We start from the raw sequence: 14,373 nt of genomic DNA, 5'->3' as shown, positions 1-14,373 counted from the left end.
ATGTGTCCTAAGACCTGCTGTAGCCTAAATCAGTGACAGGCTTATGAAACATAATGCCGTTGCTCTCTGTGAATCTCAGATTCTGATGGCAAAATCCAACTGGTTGGAGGACATTGGTGCAAGAGTCACACTGGAAGCCTGGGTCCCTAATCAGGGTGCTTTTCAGATGCAATAAAGTGCTAATTTATTTAATCATCCAGAAATCTGAATCTAAGGCTAAGCATCCCTGGCTGCTTGCTTTGGGAAGGGGAAAGCTGCAGCTCCAGTTACTATCTTATATGCTGTCCTTCACAGAGCTTTCCAAGGTCCTCCAGCAAAGAGGGGAGTCACCAGTATAAAATACAGTAGGAAGAAAAAAGCCTTTTCTCTGATAGAAGGGGGAAACTGAAACTGTCTTTATATGTTGTAAAGGATCCCTTGCCGATAGTGCTGCATAGTTCTGCTTTAAAAATATTAGCAGACTCCAGGAGTAAATCTTTACGTTACAATTAATGCTGAAAATGAAAGGGTGTGTTTGAGGAGAAGGTGTTAAACGAAAGTCCCTGGCTGCAAAGCATTCTGTTTCCATAAACTCACAGCTGTTGGGTGAGATGCTGGTAACAGAGCGCTCTCCACCCTGCTCCAGGTGGAACAAGCAGCTGCCTCCGCTCCTTGTATCTGCGCGTGGCAAAGTAAGTTACTGCCAGGTGCAACAGGAACCTGCTGAGGCAGCGACAAGGAGATAGCTGGGCAAGTGGGGAGAGCTTGTGAGGATGTAATGCCAAAGCCCAGTATAGCAGAACTAGCCAAAGCGTGGCCTGTGGGTTTCTAGAGGTGTGCTCATCTTTAGTGTGGAAAGGCGGCCTACAATCAAGCCCCAGCTCAGACCTCTGTAAGCCTGCAGGATCTTCAGCCTCCACAGGCCTTGCTTCCATGGAAAAGATGGAGATAGCTGCCCTGTGCTCCATTTTCCTGCAAGTTAAATACCAACCCTCCGGCTGCAGGCAAGTTGCCAGTGCAGCCCTTGTCAGCGGAACAAAATGTCCACCCCTGCCACAGCCACTGAGGCCAGTTGGGGTATAGCTTTCTGAGCAAGCCCTGTTGCAGTACCCAGACGTGCCCCCCAGAGGCAGTGTGCAGCGATTAGCATGAAAACTGCTCTGAATCAAAGCTTTGAAGACATTTTTTAAAAGCCCTTTAGCACTCGGCTGTCCCACTCCCCACTAGCAGCAGCTACTGTTCAGCTATATAAGCAGAACTATCTGCCCAGACTTTTAAGTGGCTGTCGCTGAGGTGGAGGTAGATCTAGTTAATGGATTCGGGGAAGTGGTGACCACACTCCCTTTCCTTGGAAATGGGACCTGTAACTTGTGACATGGTGAAATGGTACAGAAAAAAATGCGACCGCTGATTTAGTTCATTACTGGTCTTGTTCCCCTACAAGGGAATCGATCATCTATCTATCATTCTAGATATGAATATTGTGCATATCAGTGTGGTAACTTACACAGTGTAAGTGAACTGGAGAGGAGGATTTTTGCTTCTCTCCATCAACCCCTAAGCCAGTGAGAAATTTAGTAGGTAAATATTTATTTTTATTTCATATATAATAATAGTGACCACCCCCCATCAGAACATGCTACAAGGAGGAGGTGTGGCTGATCTCTTTGACCACTGCTTGTTGTGGATCCTGATATGTCAGGTAATTGACAAAGTGTGTCACTCCGACCCCAAAGGGCAAGTGCCAGAGAGGTCAGTGTAATATACAACACAAAAATCACCATTAAGGGCCATTGGTGGGCAAGGCATTATACACTTAGAAGACCAGGCCCCTGCTCTGAGGAGATGAACATCTATGACAGATATTATTTACTTGTATACTGTAGCTCCCAGGAGCCCTAGTCATGAACTTGAACTCTGTTGCGCTAGTGCTGTACAAACACAGAACAAAAAGATGGTCCCTGCCCCCAAAGAGTTTACAATGTAAGTAAAGACAATGGATTGTGGTAGACAGGAAAGGGGAAGAGATACATATAAACAATGGGAAAGAACTAAAGCTAAGCTCTTGTAATCACAATACTTTTTAAGGACAACATAGTCTGTCTATCTGCATTGTCTCTATAATGGCCAGATGCAAGAGTGGGAGTAGATAAGAGTGGACTAGGGGAAGGTCTCTGATATCTGGTGAGGGGTGATCCTCAGGGATGTGGAGTGACGCAGACCTTGGAGTCTGGGCCATGTCAGATCTTGGATTGCTGAGTCTGCAATAGTCCACCCTAATCACATCTCTTTGTGAACGTATTGGACTGCTCAAGCAAGGGATTCGAAAAAAGAAGCAACTACATTCTGGAAGAGAATTTGGACATGAGGAAAACAGAAGGGGAGATTTACTTTAAAAACCGTAGTTAAATCCAGATTGGATTACAGGAAACAGCCACAAAGCAGGCATCTGAAGTTGAGATCAAATGAGCTAGCTCTTTAGGCCCAGCATGAATTTCCCCTGATCAGCAGTTCTTTAGTTTCTCATGACCTTCCACTCTTTCCTCCTCAAAAGGCACTTTTTCACATCTGTTCAGCTCCAGGGGAGGTAGGAAAGGAAGATGGGAGCTCTAGTGTAGATAAGGTAGCAGCAATCACTGCCATTTTAACCACCATGTCATGTAGATTTGCTCTGGCTTAGCCAAAATGGTAGTTAAAACACCAGTGGCTACTGGACTGTTGTTTACCCCATGCTAGTGCTCCCAGGGCTGCTACCACAGATAGGGCTGCACTGGAAGGAATAAGAGTGGGAATTATTTGCAAGGAGGCCTTTTAACCCTACACCATTCACCTCCACACCCATGGGGCTTACTTGAAGAAAGCATCCATAATTGTAAAACATACTACATTTACCCACTCAGTCACACTGTCTTTTGTTCTCTTCATCTTGCTCATCATCCCAGCATCTGAGCACCTTTTGTAATTCCCTTCCACCTCCCTTTGACTGCATGTTGTTTATCTGTGGCCCGATCCTGCCACTGGATCCCCTCAGGCAGATCTTTCCACCAGTGATCTGCAGGGGTGCAGGAGCCCCACCTACATTAACCTGATTGCCGGATCCAGGCCTTAGATTGCGTGGGCTAGTTCTTGCAAACAGCTGTGCCCACAGTGTATCAGGCACTTTACAAACACATAAGAGAACAAAGGTCTTTTGGGGCAAGAATGTTGTTTTCTGATCTAGCTATAATGTGCTTGGTAGACTAGAGGTGATAAGGAAAGAATTTACACCTCAACTGGGTCACTTATAGGCAATGAGGGAGAGGTTGTTGAGCTAATAGACTGTTCACAGGTATGCAGAAGTTCTCTTGCAACAGGGTGACTTCTAATATCCTCTGTTGTATGAATCTCTCTCCCTCCCTTGCCTAGATTCCTCTTTCTGTTCGTTTTTTGCCCCCTCCCTGTATCTCCCTTGCCCCAATGGATAGCTTCCTGTTTCTCCTTCTTTTGGACGAATGCCTCTCTTCCTTCCCCCTCCCCTTTCTGCTATGCAGATCTCTCTGCCTTCCTCCTTCCCTTAGATTCCCCTCCCTGGCTGTCCTCTGCCGCTGTTTGTGAATGAGACTCAGTTTCTGAATGGAGTTGCTGGGGGCTCTGGCTGGCTCATCAGGGGAAGCAGTATTGGCCATGAGAAGGGGAGGGGGACGGGTTGTCTTTGCTTCCTTCCTCCCTCTCTGCTGCTTTTGAGGAATAAGGACTGTGAGACAGACAAGCGAGAGATGGAGGCTGCAGGAAAGAGCTTCATTCTCTAAAAGGAAAATACAAATGAAGAGAGAGAATTGATGGTCTCCTGCTAACTATATTCAGGAAGCAACAGCAGGGGGATCTTGCAAAGGCAGAGAAGAAAAGCCCAGGCGGACTCAGCCACAGTCTGGAGAGATTGCAAGCAGATCTTGTGGGGGGAATGAAACTTCCAGAGCAGCTGGATTTTTTACCCCCTTCTTGTGTGTGCAATTTTCTCTAACCTGCAAAAGCTTTTATGAAACCGAGGAAGAACTAAAAGAGCGTGACGTTTGCAAAGAAACCAAAAGAATCGTTGCAATTTAAAAGGGAACAAAACTGAACTTTAATTTATTTTTTCTTGCAAGTTGCATCAGCTTTTCGGGGGAAGGGATCACTGCATTAACCTTTCTCCCTCCAAGTGTGTAGCTAATCTACAAGAGAGACTAATGGGTGCTCCCTGGGAGCTCAGGAGCAGCGTCCCCAGTTGAGCGGGGTGTTTGAGGGGCCCCCGGCTGGGAGGGAGGCCAGCTGCCTTCTCCGGGGTGTTGGCTGGGGGAAAGGGGGCCGGTTTGCTGCTTTTGAGTCAGACTGGTCGATGTTTGAAAGCCCTGGTTTAAAAACTCCAAAGAAGCAAGCAGCAGCCGCCGCCTCCTCCTCAGCAGTTTGCAAGCAGGAGGAGCTGCGGCAGCAGGATGGCCGCAGAGCTGAGCCCGGAGGAGGAGCAGGTAAAGCCGTACCCCCACACCGGGCGCCCCAAAGCAGGGCGGGCAGGGGGTGGGCGCGCGCACATCCGAACTGGGGGATGAGCCTTGTGGGAGCAGGCAAGTGGGGGGCACATACTGCTCCCCGTGTTTTCTCTCTGAGCTCTGTGGAGATGTGGGTGCCAGCGGGGGGCTGGTGCCTCGAGCGGCTGGATTAGTGCCCCCGATGCCCCCCACGTTCGCTACATCCCCTTCATTCTCCCCTCTCCGCCTTGAACTGGGGGGCTCCCCAGCCCCTCCGATTGGGAAAGGGTCGGGGTAGGGGGGACCCCATAGTCTAGCCTCCCCCTCCCTTCCGGGGGGCTGGTTCCCTTCCGGCGGTCCCGGGGCTCTCTCCCCTAGGGGTGTTATCCCCTCCATGGGAAGCAATGGGGGGATCACCCCGATTTGGGGCCAGGGGCTCCAGGGTGCGCGGGGGCGGGGAGGAGGCGGCGCGGGGATGGTCTGGGGGAGCCGCGGCCTAGTCCCCGGCCTGGCGGCTGGGCCCCATGCGGACCCCAGCGCCCCCACCCCATAGGGCTCCACGCAGGGGGCGCCGCCCCGCCCCAGGACGAACAGCGCGGGGGGAGGAGTTGGGGGCCCCCCTTGTTCCGGTGGCAGCCGCCGCCCAGGGGCCCGAAAGGCAAAAACGATCGGGACCATCCGCAATCGCCCGTAGACCCCCAGGTCCCCCGTTGTGCATGGGGTGTGTAGGGGGACGATGGGGGGCCAGCCCCCCACCAGGGGCTGCTGTAGGAGGGCTGAACCCCCAGCCAGATGGGGGCCTCAGTGTCGGACCCGGCGGGGGGACAGGCCCGGGGTGTTTCTGGGGTTTCCAATCTGTGCCCCTTTCCACCTTTTATCCCCCCACCCCACCCCCAAAATCATCCCGGCCCTTTTTATTCTTTTGAGTGGGGGCGGGGACGTGAAACTGAAAATTGTGCAGAGAAGTTTCCCCCTCCCTTCTCCCTCCTTCTTCTTCCCGTAATGTTTTAGGGAGTGGGGCGGGCGAGAAAAGACTCAACTCTCCCCCAGGCCGTGTGTCCCCAGCTGCTCCAGGGGCTGCTGCTCAGTAGAATCTGCCTCCTGTCCCTGTCAGCTCCCGAGAGATTCCGCAGGGCAGCTTGTGCTCAGGGAAGCTGGTATCTCTTCCTGGACTTGCCTCAGTGTGTGACCTTGGGAGGGAGTGGCTATGCCTTTGTGCCTCAGTTTCCCCGTCTGTAGAATGGGGCTGTCCACCTCGTCAGGTGTGCTGCGAGCCTTACTGGATATTTGTGCTGTGTTGCGCCCCCCCCCCCCAGCAAATATGCTGTGGCAGTGGTATGGGGGGATGACTGGGATTATTGCCTCACTCATTTTAAACTGGGGCCACCCTCTTTTCCTGTTTTGCCCTCTTCAGTTCACTCTCTCCAAGGCTGGATTTAAGATTTTATGCTTCCCACGCCCCATTCCTCCCTCTGACGTTTGTATCTTCCTGTCACTGGGTTGCATCACTGCAGGAGGATGTTGCATACTTATAAATATAGGGACTGTGCTGTGAATTTTATGGGGGGGGTGTTAACCTCATCCTGGTTATGGGGGGAAGGTGGGGAAAGCTGGTGGGTATGGGTCGTGCTGCTGATTCAAGCCAGCTCTGATTTTCCCATGCTCCTGTGCTCTTTAAAGATGAGAACTCTTATAGTCTGTATCTTTAACACTTCTATGTCCACAGCTTCTGCCTGCTGTGCCTGGTGCTCTCCCCTTCCCGTACCCAGCTGTCTTCGCCCCCCCCCCCTTCCCCACTCTTCTCTGCTACCGTTGTGGACTCACAGCAGCTCCTTTTTCTGCCCAAGCTTAGACCAGTGTCCTCTGAGCAGTCCAGAGTGGTCCTCAATCCAGCCAAGGAAATATCTCTATCTGGTATTCCTGGGAGCAGAGGAAGGGAAATGCAGCTTCCAGCACAGATCTATAGATCAGATCTGCTTGGTTTGGAGCTGTAGAAAATCCAGGGCTCTGCCAGGTTCTGGTTTCAGTAAAAATAAAGCCCGGTGCCCTACACTTGCAGTGAGCTCCAGGCAGGCAGGTAGACCCACTGTGCTGAGCCCCACTGAAGTCAAGGGCATGGGTCCTCATGGACATTCATTACAAGACCACTGATCATTACAACATGAAGTTAGCCTCAGCAACTGGCTTCTGTATAAGATCAGAGTAAAACACGATAGCTAGGTTTTAAACAGTGGGGAAAGGGGGCTTGGATTTTTTTTTTTTAAAAAAAGATATACTTTGCTTTATATTTTAAAAGTGTCTTTCATAAATCAATCCTCAGAACACCCCTGTGAAGTAGGAATTGTAATCACCATTTTACAGCTAGGGAAACTGAGCCACAGAAGGTTTGAGTGACTTGGCTCAAGGCCGCAGGAATCAATATAAGAGCTGGGACTAGAACTCCACAGTTCCTAGCTCCCAGACATGTGCACTCACCACAACGTTCTCTCTCCTTATAGGTCACATGAGAGATTTGTAGTGATGAAATCTAAGTGAGGTTAATCAGATCCCATGCAGGTTGTTCCTGCAGGGGTCAGATAGGAATTAATTCCCCTTGTCACATCATTGCGCAACTTGTCTGGGGCATTATTATTATTGGTCATCTTCTGAATCCTTCATTAGTGCCTCCTGTCTCAGACAGGGTGCCAGACTTGAAAGACCAGTGCTCCAATCTGATTTGGCAGATCTTTTGTTCATAGAGTCATGATTCTAAGGCCAGAAGAGATCATCTAGTCTGAGCTTGTGTATAATACAGGCCAGAGAACTTCCCCAAAATAAATCCTAGAAGAGCATATATTTCAGAAAAAACATCCAATCTTAATTTAAAAATGGTCAGTGATGGAGAATCTACCCTGACCCTTGGTAAATTGTGCCAATGGTTAATTATCCTCACGTCTTACTCCTCCACTATCTCCGAGTTCCTGGCTGGTTCATCACCTGTCTAAACTTCATATTCTCTTAAAATATCATGAACTGCTCTACAAATCAAGATGATTCTTGGGTTATTATTGGCAAAGAAACTGAAGTAGACATCGATCCTGTGTAAATCAAGGCTCCACATTAAACTTGATATAGATTCCTTTTTCTTAACATCAAACTCTACTGTTGCGGAGGAAGCCTGGTTTGCACTGAGAGTCACAGGTAAACTCCTTTATCCCAATCTCTCTGGTATTACCAGATTTGCCCGTTGCTTTGGGATACACTAATTTATTAGGGTTACTCTTCTGTGGAGGGGGGAGGTTCTGTAATTCTATCAATGTACTGCTTGTGTCACTTGTGTTCTCATACGGAGCTCTACTTCTCCCTGCTGCAAGTTCCCTCCCAATGGAGCTATCTTGCAGGACTTGAGTTCCCCAGGGCTGGGTTCTTCCAGCCCCAGAATCGGACGGACGAACACACACATTAACAGTGCACGTCTGACAGGACCGGGTTAATCAGCACTCCCAAGCTGACCCCTTATATGTCCCTGGACTCAATAGGGTGGGTCGAGCAACGCTTCCATGCTGTCACCCTCCTATGCCATGGGCACTGCACTGGAATAGAGCACGCCTGAGCAGGTTGAGTCAAGCAGCACTTTCAATCTGCCACCCTCATATGTCCCAGGTTCAGCATGTCCCTATCGCCACTTTCACATTACAAGGGTACTGGTAGTAACCCACTTGATGAGCAAACCCCACAAAATTTTTGGGCGCTGCAGGGATCTTTAGCTTAGGTAGGAGGAGCGTTGCTGCAGAGCGAATGGGGAAGCCAAAAAACATCCATGGGGGGAGAGAGAGAGAAGCTATCAGCTTAACCATGAGTTATTTATTGCCAGGTAATAACCATACAAGGAGTGCCAAACAAACAAAACAGTTATCATATTAAATCTAACTTAAATTTGATTATAAAAGTCAGGTTTAGAAAACTGTACTGATAGGGTGAGAAGGCTATACCTAGGGAGAGAGGGTTGGGTTCTCACCGCTCCTGAAGCTTGAATCGATCAGGGTTCCCAGGTGGTGGTGGTGGTAACTGAGGGTCCAGAGTGCTGGAGACAGGCAAAGCCCTCACTCTGCATGATCAGTCAGAAGAAAATGAAGTCCGAATGGAACTGATGCAGATGTTGGACACAGGCATCAGAACGCTTACTTGAGCATGGGTAGGGGTTTTTGTAGGGAAAGAACGATGGTTCAAGGGAGAACACTAGATTTGTTTATGGATAAACTGATGGCTCAAGGGAGTATACCAAAGTTGTTTTGTTCAGGCTAGACAATGGGAGCTGATCATTCCTGGCTATGGGCGGTGTTCCTTGGCGGAAACTCACAATGCAATTAGGGAGCTTCACTATTTTGGATACCAATAAAGGATTTATTACTAGAATTGGTCTGATAACTACTGAGCTGGGTGTGTGCAGGCGTGGGTTCATTAACATCTGGAGCAGAGATCCCCGGTCATACAGTGCTTCCCTCCTTTTCTGATCCCAGAGTTTCATTTGGTTCTTGCCTTGGAATCTCTGTTCTCCATTCTGTATGCTAATGGGGATGCCTCCCTGTCCCATCTTTGATGCAAATGTGGCTAGGGGAGTTTCCTTAATCCTATCATCATTGTCCGGAGTGGTTTAGGTGTGTCTTCCAACTGCCATTTCATTGCTTTTTGTAAGTCTGTCTTCTGATTGGCTTTGGTTCAAGCAGAGGCTGTGGGTGGGGCACGGTCTTTCACGAGTCAGACAGACTGGACACTGTGCCCTGGTTCCCCAAGAACACAGAGCTGCTAGGTAACACGGGGGAGACATCTGAAACCTTTGTTTACTAATGTTGCACTGAGGAAGCAGAAACAAATACAATACTCATGGCTCAAAAATCCAAGCAGAGGCCTTTAGGGGGAAAGAACTAATGGTTCTTCTGATGGGGGGGAGAGGGGGGAGAATTCTTCCAGTTTTGACCTTGATAGTTTGTCTAAAGATTTTATGCTAAAAAATCCTGTATGCTTGTTTATTTTTAAGAGCCGGTTACACAACAGTCAAGGATGGTCTAGATAATACTTAGTCCTGCCATGCATGCAGGGGACTGGACTAGATGACCTTCCAAGGCCCCTTCCAGTCCTACGATTCTATGATTCTATAATTTCTGTGCAGTGATCTATGGATGCTGTTTAGGCTACAGTAGAAATGCTGGGTAGTGCTATCATTGCAACCCATTCTCTCCACCTGTCCTCATATAAATGGATATTACCATTTTGATCCCCCCCAACCCCCCGGGATTTCAACCTTCTACGTCCCGTTAGTTTGGAAGGGTTCTAGTCTTCCATGTCACCTCAAGCAAGCAAGTAAGCAATAGGAACTGTTTATATGACCAGTGCCAGCTTTTAGTTCTTTCCCAGTGTTGCTGCTATTCTGGATGCACGAATCAGTATGTGGGGACAAAATATTCTTTGCTGTTTCCTCTGAAAAAGAAATGGCCACTGTGGTCAAATAGGGGTGACATGGCACACTGGAAAACGAGGTAGTTGCAAAGAATTGTTCAGTCAGTAAGGACCGGAGATCTCTGAGGTCTTGTCCACTAATGTAATGTGGATGGATCAGAAGTGCTAAATCCATTATATCCTGATGTAATTTGTACGGAATATATGATCTCCCAACTTTTTGTTGAGAAGATAGTGGGGTTTCTTGATGTCACTGGATACGCCATCCCTGAAAATGGGTGGGCTGATGGGCCAGGGCTGCAATGTTCAATTGCACAAATGTCGGGCAGTGCAATATTCTGAGAGTTATTGATACTTTTTTAATTCCACCCTCTTGCAACGAGGGACTTCTGACATAACCACATAAAAGGCATGCAGTGATTAAAAAATTCTGTGGACAGTTTCACTTAAAGCAATATTGTCAACTTAATAAGTCAGACTTCTTTCTGAAAATGTTACCTACTGCCAGAAGTAATGCTTAAGGCCCTGATCCTGCAAAGACTTAAGGACGTGCTTAAGTTTAAGTGTGTGCGTAATCCGAATTGAATTCAATGGGACTACTCACAGTGCTTAAAGTGAAGCATGTGAATAAATCTTTGCAAGATTGGGGCCCAAAATGATGCTGATTTAAAGAGTTTAGCAACAAGAACGATTTCCCACCCCCACCCCCTTTGTCATTTGTTTACTTTGTGAATTTGAGCACTTTGGTCCATAGTAAGTTTTTTATTGTTTCCCTTGTAGGGTCAGTTTCCCCGTTTGTTTATTTGGGTCTTTCACACAGCAACAGGAAAAGACAAACTCTTAGAAAGAGATTTTCTGGAGCATTCAGTGTTGTCCTAACTCTGCTTCCGGTGAAGGCACTGGGAGTTTTATCACTTCAGAGTGGAGCGGTTAGACTAGCGCCGTGAGCCCTCTGAAAATCCTACCCTTGGCTAATATTAAAACACAACTGCAACCGTGACAGTTGTCAGGAGAACTGAGGGCAGGGCAGGGCAGGTGGATTGGGGAGACCTGAAATGACTTTACCTGCTATTTAGACATGATTAGATTTCAGGATAATGGTGTCCCTGTACAAATCCAGGTGAAGGGGCAGTTTCTACATAAAAGAACACAGGTGCAGGCATATCACCTTGTGCTATGAGCCTGCCATATCTCACCAGCTAAACAGGGTCAGCTTTGTTTAGTTAGCACTTGGGTGAGACATCTTAAGAAACAGCCATGTGCTGTCTAAAGTGTTGTTGATTAAGGTAGTATTCTTCCCTCTGAGTCATTTCTGAACCAGTGATCTAGCTTGATACTACAGGGCGCTGCGCTTCTGGGCGCGTCACTTCCCAGACGAGAGTTAAAAGCTGACAGCTTGTGGTCACTGGAAATCTTGGGGTACCTTTCACAAGAGTAGGGAAGTTAATTGTAGTAGTCTGGAGAAACTGACTAATTACATTCTGTTGACCTAAATAACTCCTGGAATTTCAGAAAAAATTATTTTTCACTTCCTGTTCTAAACTAATGTGCAGTCATAAGCATACCATTGAAGAGTTGCTGTATTTCACTCCAGAAGTGTACAATTCACTCTGTTTACACGGATTTTTTTGAGGAACAATGTAGGGAAAAATTATTTCTCTTCTGTCATACTGTTTGACTATCACGTGAGTCTCTAATTTATGGCCCTGTAACATAAGACCCTACTGCAATGCGTAAAAAAGGGGTACAGTTACAAGTACTACTTACACTTCAATTTTTGATTCCCTGATTCTTGTGCCATTAAAATGTCAACACAAGTATGTTTTGGATTTTATCTTCTGCTGAAAAGAGAATGCTTTGGAATGCTCTTTCCAAGCACGTCTGCAAAGCCCCTACCCTCTTCTTATTCAAATTTTGTCCCCCAAACTTTGCATCTGCTCTGATGTATACAAGAAATTAGTCAGCTAATTTGAAGTGCAGCTGGGAGTAGATTAGTCATGGCAGGGTTGGGGAAGAAGGGAGGGAAGATGAGCTTGCAAGTGAGTGCTGGTCATTACAGAGACCTCTCTGCCTATCCTGTTGCTCCAGCCATTAATTCTGTCTCTCTTAGATATATGGACCCTCATCACCATAATATGGGAGTGCCTCACAATCTTTAATGTAATCCTGGTGAGGTGGGAAATTGAGGCACACAGAGACTTAGTGACATTCCCATGGTCACACAAGAAGTCTGTAGCAGAGCAGGGAATTGAATACAGATCTTCCGTGGCCCAGGATAGAATCCTGGCCACTGGAACATCTTTCCTCTCTTTGTTTAACTCTCGGATTGTCTATTTGCTGGAGCAGGGACTCTGTCTAGATTAAAATCAATTTTTTTAAATAAAAACATTTTTTTAGGATCTAAATTAAATACATATTTTTCTTAATAAATGAACATATTTAAAATTTATGACAACCCATATTAAGCCCTAAATTTACTTTAAGTTATTTTAATAGATTATACTAACAAAATTCAAGCAGTCCATGTTTGCTGCCAGTATTTTAAAGAAAATCAAACCACTGAACTGGTGGAAATCATTGGCCAAGCACCTGGAACCAGAGTTTGCTAAAAGGCTAAACCAGCTTTTGACATCAGTAGCCTCTTCTGTAGGTGCAGAGAGAATATTTTCTTCATTTAGCTTTATTCAGCTATTTCCATTCAATGACTAGTTCATTCAAACTTGAGACAGCAATTGGGAGCTGATAAAGTAAGAAAGCATGTTTTCTTCTAATCTGTGAATAAAAATGAAGTGTAAGAGGATGAGATCTACTAGTTCTAAAATCTTGAAGGACGTGGTGACCTGAAACAGTATGTTCAATTCACTAACTACAGGTTAATGAATACTTCCTTTGTTTAATAAAGCAGTTACTTTTAAATGCAAAACATCTTTTGATAAATTTATATTTTCTGTTGTAGTCCAGCATAATTGAGATAATTGTCTTTAACTAATAAAAAAATCAATTTAAAAATGCTGGTTTTGTGCATTTTGAGTTGAATTCAAATTTCCATCCAAATGCAGCTTGACACAAATCACAAGTACAAAAGTTAATAATCTAGTAAATGAGAAATGCATCAGTCACTGTTGTCTAATGTAATAAAAATGTAAAAATTAAGAATCTGAATAAATGTAAGTGAAACTATTAAACTGCTTAAATAAACACGTATAGATATTTTGTATCTTCCTGGTTATCAAAAAGAAGCACCAAATGTAGTGTAAAGGCTGTATTTAGTTGCAAATCGACATGTTTTAATGGTTACCAACCAATGCAAATTAACTGTTCTTTAGGAAAATAATTAAAAAGTACAAATGCAAAACAAGATTAAAATCAGTTTTAAATCAAGGATTCCTGTGCTTGCTGATTTTAAATTACCCATTTTAATAATCATTTAATCCCTTTTGATTTAAATCAGTCCACCCCAGTCTGTACAGCACCTACCACATGTTGGGAGCTACCACCACGTGAATAGCATGTCAGTAATTATTACATTTTTTAAAAAATCCCATCTGTTTCTATTGGCTGCTTGAGGCTCAAACATTCTAAATGGATTATTGTGTTTTAAATGGTAATGTAGCAGAACTATAATAGAAGACTCCATATGCATGATAGAGATCGCTTGCTCCAGGTGAGTGATAGAGAATGATAATCAAATAGCACATCTCTCCAGGTTAGATGAAGTCCATAATATATTTAAAATTATGGTTTTATTTCTTATTTTTGATATTAATATTACTGTAACCCAGGTGCTAGTTTAGATCAATGGTTAGGACATCTGAGGTTTGTAATACTTGGGAGTAAAGGTCTGAATTGCAAAACATGAAACATTTTATGTCTTTAAATAAAAGGTGAACATGTTTTCTTCAAACTCGTTCCCCCCCCCCCCCCCCAAAAAAAAAAAAAAAAAAGTTCTTGCCTTTAGGATAAGCCCTAAAAAAGTATGTGTTTTGGAAAGTTATGAGATCGTGAAAGTGAAGCCTTAAGGGCAAACAGGCTGCATAATCCCTAACTATAAATAAATGCAAATACACACGTCCTAATGCTATGCAAAGGTTGCAAACTTACAGCGAAAAAGTCAGGACATACAAAAGCTAAAGTCCTTGTAGCCATGTTTCCCCATCTGTCTTTGAAAATGGACCAAATTTTCAAAAGCTGGCCTTCACCATTTGCATCCACACATAATTACTGGTAAAGTTTTAGGCCTGCAATTATTTGTGACCACAATTTCTGTCACTTGGACATCTAAGTACCAGTGCTTAGGTGTCTACAGCCCCAACCTGCAAATGATTGTGCATGGGAGACTCTAGCAAGATCCAGGCCTATAGGACTTAAAACTGTGCCCAGAAAATTACATTCACAAAAAGGGGAGGCCCAGTTAGGGCATGGTTGCATATCTAGCCTTCTCTGTATTAAAGTATTAAATTAACAGCCTCCATTG

The 14,373-nt window shown here is 45.6% G+C and overlaps 1 protein-coding gene across 1 annotated transcript in view; it reads left to right on the top strand.

The window, feature by feature from the left end:
- The first annotated feature begins 3,550 nt into the window (after positions 1 to 3,550).
- The window catches only part of PTPN9 (protein tyrosine phosphatase non-receptor type 9), a 52,451-nt gene continuing 41,628 nt past the window's right edge, over positions 3,551 to 14,373 (top strand). Inside the window, exon 1 of the mRNA XM_074966028.1 lies at positions 3,551 to 4,463. Coding sequence (XP_074822129.1) covers positions 4,431 to 4,463 — 33 coding nt within the window. The 5' untranslated portion in view covers positions 3,551 to 4,430. The remainder of the gene's footprint in view (positions 4,464 to 14,373) is intronic.

Source organism: Natator depressus, chromosome 10 (genome assembly GCF_965152275.1).
Source record: "Natator depressus isolate rNatDep1 chromosome 10, rNatDep2.hap1, whole genome shotgun sequence".
Classification (NCBI taxonomy): domain Eukaryota; kingdom Metazoa; phylum Chordata; order Testudines; family Cheloniidae; genus Natator; species Natator depressus.
The sequence above is the reverse complement of the archived record's forward strand: the minus strand, read 5'-3'. Positions and strand labels throughout refer to the sequence as shown.